Source organism: Castor canadensis, chromosome 19, assembly GCF_047511655.1.
Source record: "Castor canadensis chromosome 19, mCasCan1.hap1v2, whole genome shotgun sequence".
Taxonomy (NCBI): domain Eukaryota; kingdom Metazoa; phylum Chordata; class Mammalia; order Rodentia; family Castoridae; genus Castor; species Castor canadensis.
In genome coordinates this window covers 38,232,073-38,249,540 of record NC_133404.1, presented here as the reverse complement: position 1 = coordinate 38,249,540, position 17,468 = coordinate 38,232,073, and the positions used below count along the sequence as shown (strand labels likewise).

General features: G+C 55.2%; 1 protein-coding gene across 4 annotated transcripts in view; it reads left to right on the top strand.

Moving 5' to 3' along the window:
* The window catches only part of Klhl25 (kelch like family member 25), a 32,437-nt gene extending 17,783 nt beyond the window's left edge, over positions 1 to 14,654 (top strand). For all 4 annotated transcript variants that reach the window (XM_020185785.2, XM_020185786.2, XM_074061546.1 and 1 more), the window contains exons 2-3: positions 6,210 to 8,013; positions 12,985 to 14,654. In XM_020185785.2, coding sequence (XP_020041374.1) covers positions 6,220 to 7,989 — 1,770 coding nt within the window. In that variant the 5' untranslated portion in view covers positions 6,210 to 6,219 and the 3' untranslated portion in view covers positions 7,990 to 8,013; positions 12,985 to 14,654. The remainder of the gene's footprint in view (positions 1 to 6,209; positions 8,014 to 12,984) is intronic.
* The last annotated feature ends 2,814 nt before the right edge of the window (positions 14,655 to 17,468 follow it).

Below are 17,468 nucleotides of genomic sequence, written 5' to 3'. Positions count from 1 at the left end.
TTTATCCTCACTTTATCATTGAGGAAGATAGGCCCAGAGAGGTGAGTTAACTCTCCCAAGGCCACACAGTAAAGGCTGATCTGTCTTCAGGCTCCCTGTTCCTAATCAGTGGCATTGAGAGTCTCTGATCTTTCTTGGGGCCACATTTTGTCAGGCGTGTCAGTGCAGACGGTGGAATAACTGTGAGAACAGTGCTGACCTGCTTGCTTCCTCTCCTGTCCTGGCTTGCTTTTTGGGTTAGCTTTGGCCCTGTGTGCTTCACAGCCAAGAGGTCAGACCCCACCATCTTGAGATTGTGTTTTGGCCCTCAACACAGCCTGACACCCAACAGGTGCTTCATCAGCGGCTTGAATTTTCTGATGGGCGATCTGGGCAGGGATGCAGTTCAGTGGCCATGTACTTGCCTGGCAGTGTGAGGCCCAGGTTTCATCTCCAGCACTGCAAAAAGAGAGGGAGGGAGGGAGGGAGGGAGGAGAGAAAGAAAGGAAAGAGCAAGGAAAGGAAAGGGAAGATGATTGGGTGACCTAGGACATTGCAGAGATGCATGGGGCCCTGTTCTGGCTGTTAGCTGAGTCCTCTCCTTTCTGTCCTACATCTGCTGCCACTGACTATCCAGAAGGAATCGTGATTCACATGTGCGGTTTCTGGACTGAGCTGGATAGAACATTGCAGGCTGGAACATCCTTCCTTGAAGGCCAACCTCACACCCCACCTTTGCACTTGATGCCACTGTGCTGGAACTAGTTCTTTTCCTAATGTCTGCCACGCATCCCTCTTCACAGGGCCTAGACGAGCCCAAGGTCTCCCTGTCCCTCTAGAGCCCATGGAAGTTTGATTTTGTTCACCTGCACAGTAGTAAGATTGTGCTGTCTACTTCTTAGTTCACTCACTGATGCTCTGTCCCCTCCCCCCAGCCCGTGTGCAGACACCCCATCTCCTGTGGGAATTCAGGACACTCATAGTAAATGAGCCAGTCAGAACCAAGTGCCCACCCTTGTACAACTGCCAGTCTTTCTTGTGTGCTTCACATTGCAGGCGGTAAGAAGAGAGGAGAATCGGGGACGGACCTGGCTCCCACAGTGGGGCAATGTCCCTGAGCTGCTTCCCAGCTCCTGGAATTCATCTGCCAGGAAGCCTTTGTTTCCAGAGCCCCTCCCTGCTCCTGCCCTCCTGCCTAGTAATGTGGGCATGGCCTGTCTGAATCCAGACAGGCAGAGGACCTCCTGGCCTGGCCACAGCTTGCATCCTGGACTGTACTGCCAGCTATCAGGAGAGGGGCGGGCTGGTGGTGGCTTCCAGAGGGAGTGGGTGGGGGAGACAACTATCATTCTACTTCTTTCCTCTACCTGCTCTCGAAATATACCCCTACCCCCTTCCCTCTCAGGGTAGCAGAGGAATTAGGAGCTTAGTTGGTCAGGCGGGAGTTCCAGGAGGTAACCGTGAACCTCCGTTGCTTTATCAGTCAAATGGAAGTGATGGAAGAGGGCTTAGGATCTGGTGAGGCATACATGGGGTTCCTTGAAGCTTCACCTGTTGGAATCCTGCTCCTGCTCATTCAGTGCCAGCAGGGCAGGCTCTGCCTCATGATGGATGCTGGCCCCTACCAGGGACCAGGAACCACTGTGCATCCTGGTGTGGCTGAAAACCAGCTATGTGTTCCTCTCCAAGGCTTATGCCTGGACCCAAGACTGGCAGGTGCCCAGTCAGGAAGAGGGACCCTGCTTTCTAGTTTGTACTAAGGGGCCACATGGTTGGCCTAGGCTCCTGAAGTGACCCCGAGCCATTCACACCTAGGAACCACCCAGAAGCAAGAGAGCTGACCAACAGAGTGGTGTACTTCTCTTGCTCCTCCTGGCTTCCAGTGAAGAATGTGGGCTGGGAGTGTAGCTCAGTGCCTCCCATGTACAGACCATACAAAAAAAAATTAATCCAAACCACATTGGTGGTACACATCTGTAATCTCAGCACTCAGGAAGCTAAGGCAGGAGAAGGGCAAGTTTGAAGTCAGCCTGGTCTAGAGACCAGTTTTCAGAGAGACCCTGTTTCAGAAAAATACAAAATAAAAAGCCAGAGCTCACACCCTCACTTTGCTGTTCACCAGCCTCTGTCAGGTGGAGGAGGAGAGGCGGGCAGTGCTGGAGCCCAGTGGAGCCAGGCCTTGCAGAGAGTGGCACCCAAGTGGTGGCTTTCCTGGCCTTGTGTTTCGCTTTCCCCTTGGAATGGAAGCCCCTAGTTTTCCTTCAGGACCCAAGTGGCACATGTTCCTCAGGTTTTCCCCCTTGGTTACTTTGTTTCCTCCTCCATTTGGGTTTCTTTGTTTCCTTGTGCATCTGTGTAGCTTTCCAAGGATGCTGAGCAAAAGCTGTGGCGTCACTTGCTGCATTTTAACAGCGTCTCTGTGGGTGGGGACTGCCGGGCTCAGCGGGGCGGGGCGGGGCGGGGATGCAGTGTCCAAGGTGATTATCCCCTCTTAGAGGATGATAAATTGCCAGTCTGTGGTACTGCAATGTTGTGTGGTTATATTTTGCTCCTTTAATCCATCAAAGCCTGGGACACCGCTTAGGTAATCAAAATTGTGCTGAGCCCCACTGAGCATGTGGGACTGCCTGTGTCCCCAAGGCAAGAGTATGCTTGGGGAAGGTTTTTACCCTCTTGGATGCTTGCCAGGCTTGCTATAGGAAACTGGGATGAACACAATGATCTTGAGCAACAGAAAATTATCTCCTAAGAGCACCTCGTGGTGCTGGGGTGGGCCCCCTAAAGGTGAACAGGATAGAGGGCCACACAGGAGGGATCCTTTATCAAGGCAAGCAGCCCCTGACATCTGGTTCAGGACACCAGTGTCTCCATGAGTTCTCAGAGCTCATTCAGAGCTCTTTCTTGTTGGCCAGCGACAGCAGGCAGATTCAGGAGCAGACTGGCTTTAGGCTCTGCAGGAATGACGGTCTCTGTTCTGCCTCCCCTGCTTCAGACCTGATCTTGTACCTTCAGCATCCTGGGAGGAGGATAGAAGCTCCGACAAATGTCTTAGCACAGAGCCTTTCAGCTGTCTGGAGTGTGGCCTACCTCGCCTGCAGGATGGCGCAGGCTGCTTGGCCAGGCTTGGCGCCCAGTCCCTGGGGCTGTGGGCAGTGTGCTACTGGGGCCTAGTGCCAGGAGAGGTATGCTGGCTCAGTGAAACCGAATGTCCACCCTGTACCCCTGGGAGTGAGCTGTCTGGGCAGCGTTCAGCGCCATCTTGGACTTTCTCTCCTGTGGTGTGGAAAGTGACTGGCACGCAGTCAGTTTGGATGGTTTGTGAAGTGAGTGTGGTGTGCTGTGTGTGCTCGGGACTTTGTCACCAGCAGAGGAAGGGACAAATGGGCCCATTCCTTCAAATCGAGGGACCACTGTCCAGGATCCATTCCAGGTATTGAGGTCACATCAGTGAGCACTGCATATGTTCCCCACTGTCCTGGACCCCCAGGGCATCAAAGAGACAGCACAAATTGGCAATCAGGACTGTGCTTGGGCCTTAGCATCCTCATCTGTCAACCAGGTTCACTGCCTCACCAGGGCATGGCAGGCCTGTGAGGGAGGGAACAGCCATTGTTGTTGCAAGAGTTCTTAGAGGCAGGTGCTGTTCATGGGAGGGAGGATGAGCTGGAGAAATAGCCAGGCAGGTGCCTTTGCTGCTTTGGCACAGAGGAGCCTCAGGCTGGCGGGGGCAGAACATGCTCAGTCCTGTGTGAATTACTGCCATTTGTGTCGTAGGGCATGCGTTCTTGGGGCATGAGTTTAGCAGGAGCCAGGGGACTCTGGGGCCCTGGGCTGCCCGCTTGGCCTTGGCCCTGGAGAAGTCACTGCTTTTCATCCTTCTCAGGGCCGTTGTGGCTGCTGTGCCAGAATCTGCCCTAGCATGGCACTTTTTGGTGCTTTCTCTGTCTTTTGAGCCTTGCTGTGTCCTGCCCAGAAACCCTCCACATGGGTACTCCACACGGGTCTCCACCTGGGTGCCCTCATGTGCAGCCTGTGAACCCAGCACCCAGCACAAAGGCAGTGCCTAGCCCTGACTTCCCACTTTTGACCAGCTGTCTCAGGAGCAAGAGCCTCAGGAACATGCACCTGGGACCATGAGGGGGTGGGGAGGTGGGGAATATATCACCCATACCACAGTGTTAACCAACCTGGCTGTGGGGAAAGCAAGGAGCTTCCTCACCAGCAGCCCAGGGCCAGGCCCTGTGGGCAACTGTGAAGTTCCCACCCTCTGAGGGGGAGGGCTTGAATTAGAGTCCCTCATAAATGGCCTGGTTCTGTGGGGCAGGGAGGGATGGACCTGAGCCACTGGGTGAATGGTCACTTTGGGGAAGTATCCAGTAACTAACGGGGCAGAAGCTGAAGTGAGGATTTACCAATCACAGCAAGATTTGGGGCAGCACATACAGGGTCCAGAATTCAGATTGAGCAAGTCCCGTCCATCCGGACCTAGCTGTTGGCAAAGCTTCTGACTAGATCTCAGTCTCTGTGATGCCCCTAGTCCAGGACTTGGCTTGAAAGACATGTCTGGGAAATAATTGCCCACCAGTGAGTGAATCATGGCAGGAATTTCATTCTGCAGGAGAGAAAGCCAAGGTACAGAGGAAGGGAGCGGTACCCTGGGGTGGAGGGGGGGGTAGGAGGACCCCAGCATGATCTGAACCAGTGCCCTCACCCCACCCCCAAGTGGACTGGCCACCTAACCTCAGAGCCCAGTACAGGCTCACACAGCCTTGTCGCTGACAGGTCCCTGGCCCGTGGGCCCCCTGAAATGGGAGCTGAGCCGCAAGGCCAGGCCCTATTCCTATCCTGTTCTGGTCACATTCATTTGTGCCTGCTCTGGTTTTTTGCCAAGGGAGGAGAGAGAGAAAAATGCAGTTGGACATTAATTTACAACTTCATTGAAGCATAAAATCTCTTCCTTCCTTTACTACATTATACTTAAGTACAAAATTGACTTGGGATGGGGGCATGGGGACAGTGGGAGTTACCTACTTTTGAAAATTGAAAATGAAAAACTTTGTTGCCCCCCTTACCCCCCAGCTGCCACCACAACCATTACAGCAGGAAGGAGGCAGCTCAGGCTTTGGGGTAAGGGCACTAGAATGCCATTGGCGTTGGGGCTGCATTTCTTGAGACCTATTACTTTTCGCTGCCAGTTGTCTGAGTCCTATTTTCACAGCATCAAACTGGGTATTGCAACTACTCATCTTTGAAGTGTTTTGGAAATCTCCCAGATTCAGGCAGGTGACAAACCTCTGTCTGTGTGGTTGCAGAGTTGCTCTGGATACTGTGTCACTGGGCATTAAGGGGGGCAGGAAACCAGCGCACTATGGCCCCGGGTCTTGAAGCTGCCTGGGAGACCAGGGAGGCTTCAGTTGGCTCCAGTGTTCCTGCTGCTTTGGTGAAGGCAAATCTGGATTGGTGTGTTACCTAAAGATGTCCCTTTGTCACTCTGGGCCTGTCACTTCCCCAACCCTTGCTTATCCTGGCTATGTGAAGAGGGCTTTGGAGATCCCTGGGTTTGGAGAATGTGTCTACACTGAACACTTGGGGGTCTGTCCTAGGGCAAGATGGGCCTCTGGTCACTGCTGCTTAGGATGGGCCTCCTGGGAGCAGGGTGGTGTGGAAGGCTTTGCTATTCACAGGTCCTGTGGAACATATTCAAAAGTCCCCTCCCCCACAGCAGGAGTCAGGGTCTCCTTGGGCCAATGGAGGGCAGAGGTTGGGCTTCAGAAATGGACAGCCATGTAGGATCCTGGCTCTGGCACTTTGGGTGGCTCTTTGCATCTCTGAGCCTTGGCTACCTCTGCTGTACAGAGTGACATCTCAAGAGATGCCTCCCCAGAGGGCTGTCCTGAGGGCACAGTGCCATCAGGGGTCCACACTGCTTAGCGTTGCCCTGACCTTAGCTTTAACCAAGTCAGCAATGGCAGCCCCGCCCCAAGCTTGCCCACGGTGGCTCATCTCCAGGCCAAGATGTGCATGTGTCCCAGAGCTGGTCCAAACTGAGATCAAAACCAGGTCCTGCCAGGCGGCAGGAGGCCCAGCCCTTCTTGCCTGTATTGTTCTTAGGGATGTGGTTGAGAAAGCAGGAAACAGGGTTTGGTGTGTCAGAGCCAAGCAGAGGAGACTAGAGAGAGGACAGGGCACACAGCAGGAGGGCCCTCTCACCTGTGCTGCTGCTCCTGCAGGTTGTGCAGCATGTCAGTCAGTGTCCACGAGACTCGCAAGTCACGGAGCAGCTCGGGCTCCATGAACATCACCCTATTCCACAAGGCCTCCCACCCTGACTGCGTGCTGGCCCACCTCAACACGCTGCGCAAGCACCGCATGTTCACCGACGTCACCCTCTTTGCGGGCGATCGCGCCTTCCCCTGCCACCGTGCTGTGCTGGCCGCCTCCAGCCGCTACTTTGAGGCCATGTTCAGCCACGGCCTGCGGGAAAGCCGGGATGACACAGTTAACTTCCACGACAACCTGCACCCTGAGGTGTTGGAGCTACTGCTGGACTTTGCTTACTCCTCCCGCATCGCCATCAATGAGGAGAACGCAGAGTCTCTGCTGGAGGCGGGTGACATGCTGCAGTTCCATGACGTGCGGGACGCGGCCGCTGAGTTCCTGGAGAAGAACCTCTTCCCCTCCAACTGCCTGGGAATGATGCTGCTGTCAGATGCCCACCAGTGCCGCCGGCTCTATGAACTCTCCTGGCGTATGTGCCTTGTGCACTTTGAGACCGTGCGACAGAGTGAGGACTTCAACAGCCTGTCCAAGGACACACTGCTGGACCTCATCTCCAGTGACGAGCTGGAGACTGAGGATGAGCGGGTGGTCTTCGAGGCCATTCTCCAGTGGGTGAAGCATGACCTGGAGCAGCGCAAGGCCCACCTGCCTGAGCTCCTGCGCAGTGTGCGGCTGGCTCTGCTGCCCTCCGACTGCCTGAAGGAGGCCATCTCTGGTGAGGCCCTCCTCATGGCGGACGAGCGTACCAAGCTTATCATAGACGAGGCACTCCGCTGCAAGGCCAGGATCCTGCAGAACGACGGGGTGGTCACCAGTCCCTGTGCCCGGCCGCGCAAGGCAGGCCACACACTGCTCATCCTGGGTGGCCAGACCTTCATGTGTGACAAGATCTACCAGGTGGACCACAAGGCCAAGGAGATCATCCCCAAGGCAGACCTGCCCAGTCCCCGGAAGGAGTTCAGTGCCTCGGCAATAGGATGCAAGGTCTATGTGACTGGAGGGCGGGGCTCCGAGAATGGCGTCTCCAAGGACGTTTGGGTATATGACACTGTCCATGAGGAGTGGTCCAAGGCGGCGCCCATGCTGATAGCCCGCTTTGGCCATGGCTCAGCTGAGCTGGAGAACTGTCTTTATGTAGTAGGCGGGCACACATCCCTGGCAGGTGTCTTCCCAGCCTCCCCATCTGTCTCCCTGAAGCAAGTGGAGAAATACGACCCTGGGGCCAACAAGTGGACGATGGTGGCCCCATTGAGGGATGGTGTTAGCAATGCGGCCGTGGTGAGTGCCAAGCTGAAGCTCTTTGTTTTCGGAGGGACCAGTATCCACCGGGACATGGTGTCCAAAGTCCAGTGCTATGACCCCTCTGAGAACCGGTGGACCATCAAGGCTGAGTGCCCTCAGCCCTGGCGGTACACAGCTGCCGCTGTCCTGGGCAGCCAGATCTTCATCATGGGAGGTGACACAGAATTCACAGCTGCCTCTGCCTACCGCTTTGACTCTGAGACCAACCAGTGGACCCGGATTGGGGACATGACCGCCAAGCGCATGTCCTGCCATGCCCTGGCTTCAGGCAACAAGCTGTATGTGGTGGGTGGCTACTTTGGGACCCAGAGGTGTAAGACCCTGGACTGCTATGACCCAACTTCGGACACATGGAACTGCATCACCACCGTGCCCTACTCGCTCATCCCCACAGCCTTTGTCAGCACCTGGAAGCACCTGCCTGCATGAGGAGAACCTGCAGAGAGTCACCAGGTGAGCCCCCCATCCCCACCCCACTGTATCCAGGACTGCTCTGAGCCCTCAGGAGAGCGGGGGTGAACCTCTCCTGTGTGTCTCCACTCTGGGTAATGGTTGCCACATCTCCCAGGGAAGGTCGAGTGAACCTGGGACAGACAGCCCAGGTTCAGTGGGGCCTTTCCTAGAGCAGCTGTGCACTTGCTGGCGTGTGAGGGGGTGTCTCCTGTCCTCATGGCGGATGAAGAGATGGTCTTCCTATGGCCAGCAGGCATCTGGCTTAAGTGAGGTCGACCCCCTCACTGCTGTGGAGCAGTTGCCTGTAAGCCCTGCTCTTGCTGCTTTCTGAGCACTGTGGTTGTATGAAATCATTGCATGAAAACAAGCAAGGGTGACAATGGGTAGAGCCAAGTGACACATAAGTGCTCTTTGGGTGGCGAAGGGAGGGAAGGGAGACACCAGGAGGGACTTAGGCCAGCTGGGAGGAAAGCCTGGTGGAGAGGAGGAGCAGAGCGAAAGAAGCCTGGGATGGAGCTCCCCCTTCTGTGGGAGGTCAGGGCCTTTCCTTCAGCTGGTGGAGCAGGGTCAGTGTCAAGCGCCAAGGCTGGAAGAGGCTGTCCGAGCCAACCTGGCAGGGCACTTGGGGAGGGGCCCTTGTGGGCAGGGGATTTGTAGGCACCAGAGGAAGGTTTTGTGGCCAAGTCCTGAGAAAGGCTGACGTGTCACTAGCTCTTGTCCTATGTCTCAGCTCCAAGCCCTCCTTCTGAGCTCTCACATGGAAGTGTGGGTCCCCAGGGGGCAGGTGGAGATTCTGGTTCCCTGAAGGCCTGCGAGTGAGGAAAAAGGTGGAGGAGGAAGAGCCTGTGGCCCAGGAAGCTAGCTGCTTCCTTGCACCCAGCCAGCCCCTCCCACCTCCATGTGCCTGCAGCCCTGTGCAGACTCAGCACAGACCCCTCTCAGTTCAGGTCAAGGAACCCTGGCAGGAGGTGGCCTGAGCCCAAAGCCTAATTTCCTCAGAGAACAGTTCAGTGCTGCCAACCTGGGTCAAGAGCTCTGCACAGAAAGAACAGTGCTCTGAGCTGGGGCTGCCGAATGGACCTGGTGTCCCACTAAGACACATCTAGCCGACCTTGGAGTCCCTTGAAGTGCCTATGGGCCTCAGATCTGTAAGCACAGGGGGTCTGGCAGCCTGAATAGGACTGGCGTGCTTCTCTGAGGCTCTTGTGGCTGTTTTGTTGTAATCTGTTCTCTTCTTCTTTGGAAGAGCATTTCTTGGTTCCCTGGGGAGTGAGCTTCACAGAGGGAACTGGCATTTCCTTCATAATGACCCATTCCTCTGCTGGGTGATTTAGGAACCTGAGGGTGGTCACTTGCCTCCCACCTCAGGCTGGGCAGGATGTAGGAGTGCCGCTGTCCTTCTCTGGTGTCCCCTGCCTTGGGAACCCAGAGTGCAGTTCACAAGTGGGAGGGGAGGAAGCAGGGACAGGCTGTCCACTCCAGGTACTGAGGCTCCTGCCACCTGGCTCTGCCTCAGCTGGACCTGGACAAGCATTTCTTTTTCAGGAATTTTAGCTTTCAGGGGCCCTGGAAGGGTAGCATGCTTTGCCTCTTGGCTGTGGCTGTCACTGGTTGCTTGACCCAAGTCAGGTTTTTTTTTTTTTTTAACTTCCTGGTGGGGAGGCTCAACTTTTTCATCTGGAAAATGGGAATGGAATTGTATTACACACAGTGCTTGACTGGAGATCAGTGAGGAGAAGGATGGTGGTGATAATGGCTTCAGGATGCCATGGGCTGCAGGGGTCTCCCAGTGTCCCCACAACCATCATTGTTGTGACCTGGGGGCAGCTGCATGGCGCAGTCCAATGCTGAATGGGTTTTTGTCCATCTAGTCTTGCCCAGCCTGTGGGGTGGGGATGGGGGAGGCTGTCATCAGCCTGCTTTAGGGATGAGGAAGTTGGAGCAGAAAGGCTACTTGTAAAAAGGACAGAGCAAGTCCCAGTCAGCATGGGACATCAGCGTGTGTCCCCAAGGTGCTGTGAGCATCAGACTGGACTGGGAGCTGGACTTCAGCTGGTGTCTACATTCTGGTTGTGTCCTTCTTGTGGTCCCCAGCAGCCACCAGAGAACTGCAGCCCCTCCTTGACCCAAACTGCTCCTCCCTGGCTTCTGTCTCCTGCAGCTGACCCAGTTGCTCTCATGGTCTGCAGATTCTCTGCCTGGACAGCTAAGACTCTCCAGGCTTCTGCAGAGGCAGGGACATAGGTTGGGCTCAACAGGAAAGGGCCCACAGCTCAGCAGAAGGACAAGAGCTGATGCCCAGGGCCCTCCTGACCCTCCCTGGGTCCTGGGTGGTCCTCCCCACCCACCTTTAGCTCCCCAGAAAATGGGTCAAACTGAAGGAGAGCCCTTAACCCAGCCACAGATCAGGATCTATAGTGCGGAAGGTATGGGGCCCTGTGTCAGAGAGGACCAGGCCCTCAGAGCATCTCTGTCTCCCTGGTGTTCCTGGGTCCACAGAGCCTGACTGTCACTCTGATAGACTCTGATGTAGCTCAGCCCCCACCAGTTCAGATCCCTTGCAGCTTCTCCCCAGCACTCACATGACATCTCCAGTGCAGCCTGTGTTGGCTTTCTCCACCTCAGCACCCACCTTGAGCTCTTGGTGGGTGCTTTGCCATGAACACCTCCTTTTCTCTTTTCCTCTTAAAATGAGCACCCAAAACCTGTTTGCAGAACAGCCGTGTAACTCCTCCCCGCATCACCTGTCCAGCCTGCCTCTGGCCTGAGGGGCTTTGGAATGTCAGGGCAGGTGACCAGGCTGAGAGTGCTCACCTCCTCACAGGCATTGGAGCCTGTCACATGGGATTCTAGACAGGACTCCAACCCCAGCTCTGGGAAAGGCGGAGCTTGCCAGGCCACTTTGGGACTCTGTCACTGCTGCAGGGACTACCCAGCACACTCCATCCTGCCTTACCAAACACTGTTACAAAGATGGGACCCAAAACATAGTACTGCGGGTTTCTTCCAGTCTCTGACAGGCCTAGATGGCCAGAAGAGGGCCATCAGAATAGGGTGACATCCCTTGGGTCAGGTCCTATACCAGTTCCTGCCACTCACAGGCTGTGCAGGTGGCTGCTGACCCCATGCCACTTCAGCTGGAGGAGTGTCCCATTTCACAGACAAGGACACCAAGCCTCAGAGAAGAGGCTGGCAAAACTGAGAGGGCACAGACTGAGGGCCTTGGGATGGTCCCAAGGACGATAGGTGACCTGGTGACCCCAGAGCCTGGCAGGGTACCTCCCCCGCCCTGCATTTAGGGCACCCTATCTACTTTCAGTGGTCAGGGTCCCATGGTTGCCCCTCTTTGCCCACACACCAGCCTATGATGGGCTGGGGTCGTCCTGGGAGGACAGAATCGGTGAGATGGCCAGGCTTCCGGAGGTGTTGTTTACCATCTTGGAGTGTCTCAGGATGAGTAAGGGCCTTGTGACCTCCTCTTCTCACTTGTGTGATGGTGAGAGGGATTGGGGAGCCCTCAGTGGTGAGAAGCCAGTGCTGCTCCGCCTGGTCCTGTGTTTAGGATCCTGCTGACACCTGAGGATGGCAGAACTCCCCTAGGCCCTGATGGTGTCAGGGTCGACCCCACATAGAGGAAAGTGTCTCACAGACTCCAGGTTCCTTAAATACATACGAACATGCCCACAGCTGAGAACTTGCCTCTGCCTCTTGCTAGGAATGATGGGCCTCCGTTTTTCTGGACAGCCCTTGTGAGCCCCCCGGCTGTGGGCGTACCCTCCGGTCTTCTCTCATCACAGGTAGGCCTGCTTGACTGTATTTCCAGCACAGGCCAGCGAGTGCTTCCCAGGAACCAAAGTTGTGCAGACTTTTAGGGTGGCAGGAAACCCTTGTGAAGGACTCCCATCCCTCTTCTCTGTCCCAGAGCCCCTCTTGATAAACCACCCTGCCTGGTACCCAGTTCCTCCTCTCCTCTCCCCTCTGACAGATTGATTCTCTCCCTGCCTGCTCTGCTCTCTGTCTGAGTTTGAGCAATTCAGGTGCCATAGCCTGGCCAAGGGATTCCTTCCTGACCTCCCACATCTGGTCCTATCCCTCCTTGGAGCTGGCCCAGGGTTACGCTGAGCTGTCTCAGTGCCTTAGTTGTAGAAACCATCACACCAGGAAGAGGAGTTTTCTTCCTTTTTCAGGAACATTCTCCATGAAGTATCCAACATACATTAGGTTCCCTGGGAGGTGGGCATCCATCCGTTACCCGGTGTTTCCCTGGAAATGCTGATGCTCAGAGAGTGGGTGCCATTGATTGGGCGTGCAGCACAGCTGTGAGCTGTGCCCATCACTGCATCCCACAGCCTGTACGTGGCCTGGTATCCGAGGTTGTGGTTAAGGGTTTGTCCAAGAGCACAAATGAGCTTCCTAATCTCATGGCTGACCACGTGCCTGGCTTCCTCCCTGCTTACCGGTCCTCGGTCCTCGGTCTGCCCCTGCTTTTCTACCTCATTAGTTGTCTACTTAGATTTTCAAATGTGTCAGATTCTTACCTCAGGGCCTTTGCTTTTGCCTGAACTGCTATTTCCTCTCTAGCTAATTCTTGTGCATCCTTCAAGTGTCAGGTTAAATATTACTTCCTTTTCACACTCTGCATCAAAATAATTCAGGGTATAAACATTCTATATAATTATTTGTATAAACATTCTGTATAATTATTTGTATAAGTCTTCAGTGTTTCTCATGGGAAGATGATGTCTGGGGATTACAGCTGTGTCTGCTTGCCCTGCTGTGTCCCAGGGTCTTCCAGGTGCTGCCTGGGGTGAGGGTATGGGGAAATGGCTGGAGTGAAAGGTGGCATGTGTGAAAACCACACCTGTGAGGTTGAGGTCTAGGTGGCTTATGGTGATCCCGTTTATTCCAGGTCAGGTAGAATAGTCCACCCCCCATTCCTCTATTCATTCTCTCCCTCTCACTCCTCCACAGACTCTGCCTGTTTCTCCCCCCGCTGGCTGTGGCCTTCACTGTTCCAGAGTGGCCTTGACCCTGCCTGCCACAGTGAGAAACTCAGCCACCCTGGGCCAGCTCTCCCAATGGCCAGAAACCGATGGCACCAGCGCTGGGCAGCAGCAGCCTCCGGGGCTCTTCTGAGCTTCAGGCAAGAAGAACAGAGGGTCTCCAGTGTCCTGTGTGCCCCAGGCCCTCGTAAGCTGCGAGTGGCTTGTGTGGGGAGAGCAGCTTCTAAAGGGGTCCAGGCCTCAGAGGACAACTCTGTCATCAAGTTATAGACCAGAGCTGGCCAGGGCAGCAGCTCTATGGCTTGTGGTCCTTCTGCACTGGTGCAGCCTCTGATTCCAGGGCTGCCCTATGGGAGATTGTGACGTTGTTCCCCACACGATGTTCTAAGTCTCAGGGAAACACAGTTCACTCAACTGAGAGCAAATGGTCACCAAGGATACATATAAGTACTTATACTTATCCCTGAGGATACATTTTATCAGGGGAAGAACCTCCATAGGGTGACCTCAGTGCCACCTACCAGGCTTCATTGGCAAACACACCCAGGCCCCTCAGACCAAGGGGAGACCTGCTGTATCCCTCTGCCCCCATACCAGCCACTGAGACTGTGACCTCAGGTGTGGGCCAGATTCTCCTTGTGCCCCATCCAACAGTGTCCTGGCGTCACTCAGCAGGACTCTAGGCTCTGGGGAGCTAACAGGGCCACCCTGTCCCCTCCCCCTTCTCAGAGCCCACAGTAAGAGGCAACAAGGGCCCCTACTAACAGGGGAGCACTGGAGGCCCCTTCCCAGCATTGGTAGTGTAGCTGGTAGTGAGCAGGTAGTGGCCTTGCCCTCCAAGATTAGGAGCAGCTGTAAGCTGGGGACAGTAGAGGGACCCCAGGGCACCCACTGTAGACCCTGGAGCCAGATTTGTCTCAGTGAATGACAGGGTTCTAGCCAGTGACCACTGTCCTGGCATTTTGGTCTTTACCTGGTAATCAACACTGGATCCTGCCTGCCTGTGTGTTCCCCAAGCTCAAAAAGAAGGAATGGTCCAGGAAAAGTAATTACCATTTGTCACCTTGCAAGCTTGGGGGATCCCTTATCTGTGTCTCCAGAATGCAGGTTGTACAAAAGTCAACATCTGCTGGAGCCATCCTGAGGTCAGGGACTCCAGGCTCATCCCTGGCTCACCCACAGAGAGAGGGGCTCTTGGTGGGCAACTGGGCAAGGCATCCAACCTGTGACTTCCCAGGCCCAGCTGGCCCAAGGTCAGGCTCCAGAGTGGGTTACGTTGTCATAGGGATTTGAAGTCACAGTACAGACTGGTTACTTCAAAGCCCTGAATGCCCTGATGCCCCTGCCTGGCATTGGTCCTGTGGGCATCTCTTGGTGGGGGGGTTTAAGGGCTGAGTTTGATCCCAATGTGTCCCCGGGAAAGAAAGCTGAAAGCTCAGTTTCTTCCTGGCATTCCTCCCACCCCACCTTGGGATGCTCGCTGCCCTGCTGGACTCTTCGGAGGCTTCTGGAGAGGCTGCTGGGGGAGCTTAGTTGAGATTAAGCACACTTGTCACAGCACAAAGGACCTGCCGTGGTGCTTTCTCTGAAAGCTGTGTTGCTTTTATGAATTTCCAACTTAATAAAAAGTTGAGAAAATTCTTGGCCTTCCTTGGGTGCTGGGACTGGCATTGGCAGACGTGGGTTCCTGCACCCCTGTCAGGCATCTGCCGTTTGGTGTGCAGTGGGGAGCCCCTGGAAGAGAGGGCCTCCCCTTCCTGCTTATGGGTTATAGCCTTTACAATTACTTATGTTCCTCTTCCTGGAGTTCCAAGTTGAAAATCACTTCCATCCATTTTAGTGAGCAAGAGGTTTCACAGAGCGGGCCCCAGATAGCACTATGGAATGAAAGCGACACCAGCACTGTTCAGGTGGCCACAGGTACCTTAGTAGGTGGCTGACGGGTCACAACACCATCTTGGAGCACTCCGCCCTTGTAAGTTACATCAGAACCCCTGCTGATGGTTCTCCTTCAGCCATTGTGAGCTGAAGACAAGAGTACATCATGGATGAAACTGCTGAGCTGTGTTGAATGGCCTAATCTTGAGGCTTCCCCTCAGATGACAGGGGCCTGGGTATTAGTGCCGTGCTGTGTGCTGGGAATCCAGGAGGCCTTGAGCCTTTGTGATGACCACTTCGTGGCTGTCATCTTCTGTGGTGCCAGCAGTGTGCAGGCACAAAGTCCAAATGGGGCTCCAAGTGCAGAAGTGCATCAGATGTGAAGTGATGTCCATCACCACTCTCATAAACAGCAGTGTCACCCTTGTGTGAATGAATGGATCTCAAGTACGGTACTGGTGTGGTGTGAGATCAGCCAAGAGCACAGACGCTGAGGCACACCCTGGGAGGGACATCCTGGCCTGCCCCCACCCCCCACACTGTCCACTCTTATACTGGGGGTGGGGATGACAATGGTGGACAGAGCTGCTTCCATGCAGGCTCGAGCTGTGGCCTGCAGGCAGCAGAAGGCAGGGGTTAGCCCCAGCCCAGACAGTGAGGACAGGTAGCTTCCTTCCCTGCATTCTCAGGGCGAGTGCAAGCAGGCCCAGGTTCCTCTTGATGCCTTTTCAACTTCCAGTCAAGTCTGTTTCCTGGTGCAACATGGCACCCCAGCTCCTGCCATCCTGTCTGCATTCTAGCCAGTGGAAAGGGGAGAAAAGAAGTGACAGCCAAGCCTCTTAAAAGGCACTCAGAAGATGCATATGTAGTAACTCTACACCCTCCCAAGGTGGAGAACTTAGCCCCATCTATATGGAAGGAGCCCAGCTAAAACTCCAAGGCTCTGTGACTAAGTGTGGAAGGGAGTGGGTACTGCTGGGCAAGTAGGGGACTACAGGCCTGCCCTGGAGTTGGATCCAGCCTGCTCACACTGACCTGTGTCCTCTTTTCTGGGAGTTGGAGGTTGAACGGTCAGAGCTGGGAGTCCCAGTTGAAAACCTGACATTGTGAGTTTAAGTGTCTCCATCCCCTACCATGCTCTGTCCCAGCCAGTGCTTTGGATTCTCCCTCCGTAGTGCCTTACAGAATGCACCCTGGAGGTAGGTGTGCATTCTTGACCTCTTGCTGGTGAGGAAATGGCTCAGAGGCTACGGAGTGTGGCTGCAGGGCTCAGCTCACCTGGTCTTGACTGATCCACCTCACTCACGAGGCTCTGTTTCACCTCGATTTGGGCTCGATGATGGCCAGGTTAATAGAAGGGGTTGAGGTCAAGTTCTGTAAAGCACTAAATATGTGCTGAGCACCTGGATAGACCTTGATGTAGTGAGAATGGCTGCTGTACTGCACTGTAGAGGTCAGGGGTCACCACACCAGGCCATTGTCCTGCAAGCCTGGAACATGGCCTCTTGGGGGCCTGATGAGTAAGGCTTTAGGAAAGAAGATGGAGCCCTCTCCACACATCTGGACCCCAGGAAGGGACAGGTTTCGGGGCCTGGCTTGTGTCCTGGGCTGAGGGACAGTCTGCAGCTATTGGCTGCCCCTCCACAGAGTCAAGCCCCACAGACACCATGCAGGGCAGATCCTGCAGTCCTCTGCAGACCCTGCACACATTCAAAGCTAGTCTGATGACAGCACTTCCTAACATGTGGCACGTTAGGTGTGAGGCAAGGTTTCCCTGGGGACCTCAGGCCCAAACGGATGGAGCTTCTTGGGTTGTGGCTTCTGATGCAGAGAAGAGTGCACGCGTCTCAGAGGCCCTGCCCAGGGCACGGAGGGTGGCAGGTTCCTCCTCACACTGTGTTCAGCCCCGCACTCAGGCCCCTCCTCCACATGGAGCTGGGGAGGGTCAGCTGGACCATCAATTGAGCGCAGGTGGCAGCCATCCCACTCCACCCCGCAGCTGGAAACTGAAGAGGAAGGCGCTGCTTAAGAAAGAATTTTCTGTAGCTTGGGAAGAGCTTTTGGTTCTGGGTCATCCTGGGTGGGCGTTTTTTGTGGTCACAGTCTTCCACACTCCTCCTCAATCAAGCCCTTCCCACCGTGCCCCTTGGAGTGGGAGGCTACTCTTGCAAGTGGGCTGCCTCCTACCCCTCAGGCAGCTAGGACCATGCCTAGCTCTCTCCCCTATCACCTCCCCCCCAACCCCCACCCCACAGCATCCTCAGAGTTCAGGCCCTGCCCGTTCCAGTGAGTTTCCTGGCCTGTGCGACATGGGAGAGCTCGGTGCCACAAGTCAGGGAGCAACTCGAAACCAGGAGAGAGCCCTGGCTATCTTCTTCCTGGTGCCCTCGGGGGAGACACAGCCCACGGACACCTTGAACTCAGACTTCAGATCTCCAGATTGGGTGAGCGGACACCTTCGTGCAGTTTAAGCTGCTCAGTTTGTGGAACTGAGCCCTGGCAAGTCAGTCCCTGTCTGGTCCTGTGCAGTCCCGTGCTGTGCTGTGTGTGCTTAAATGAACCCCCCAGCTGGAG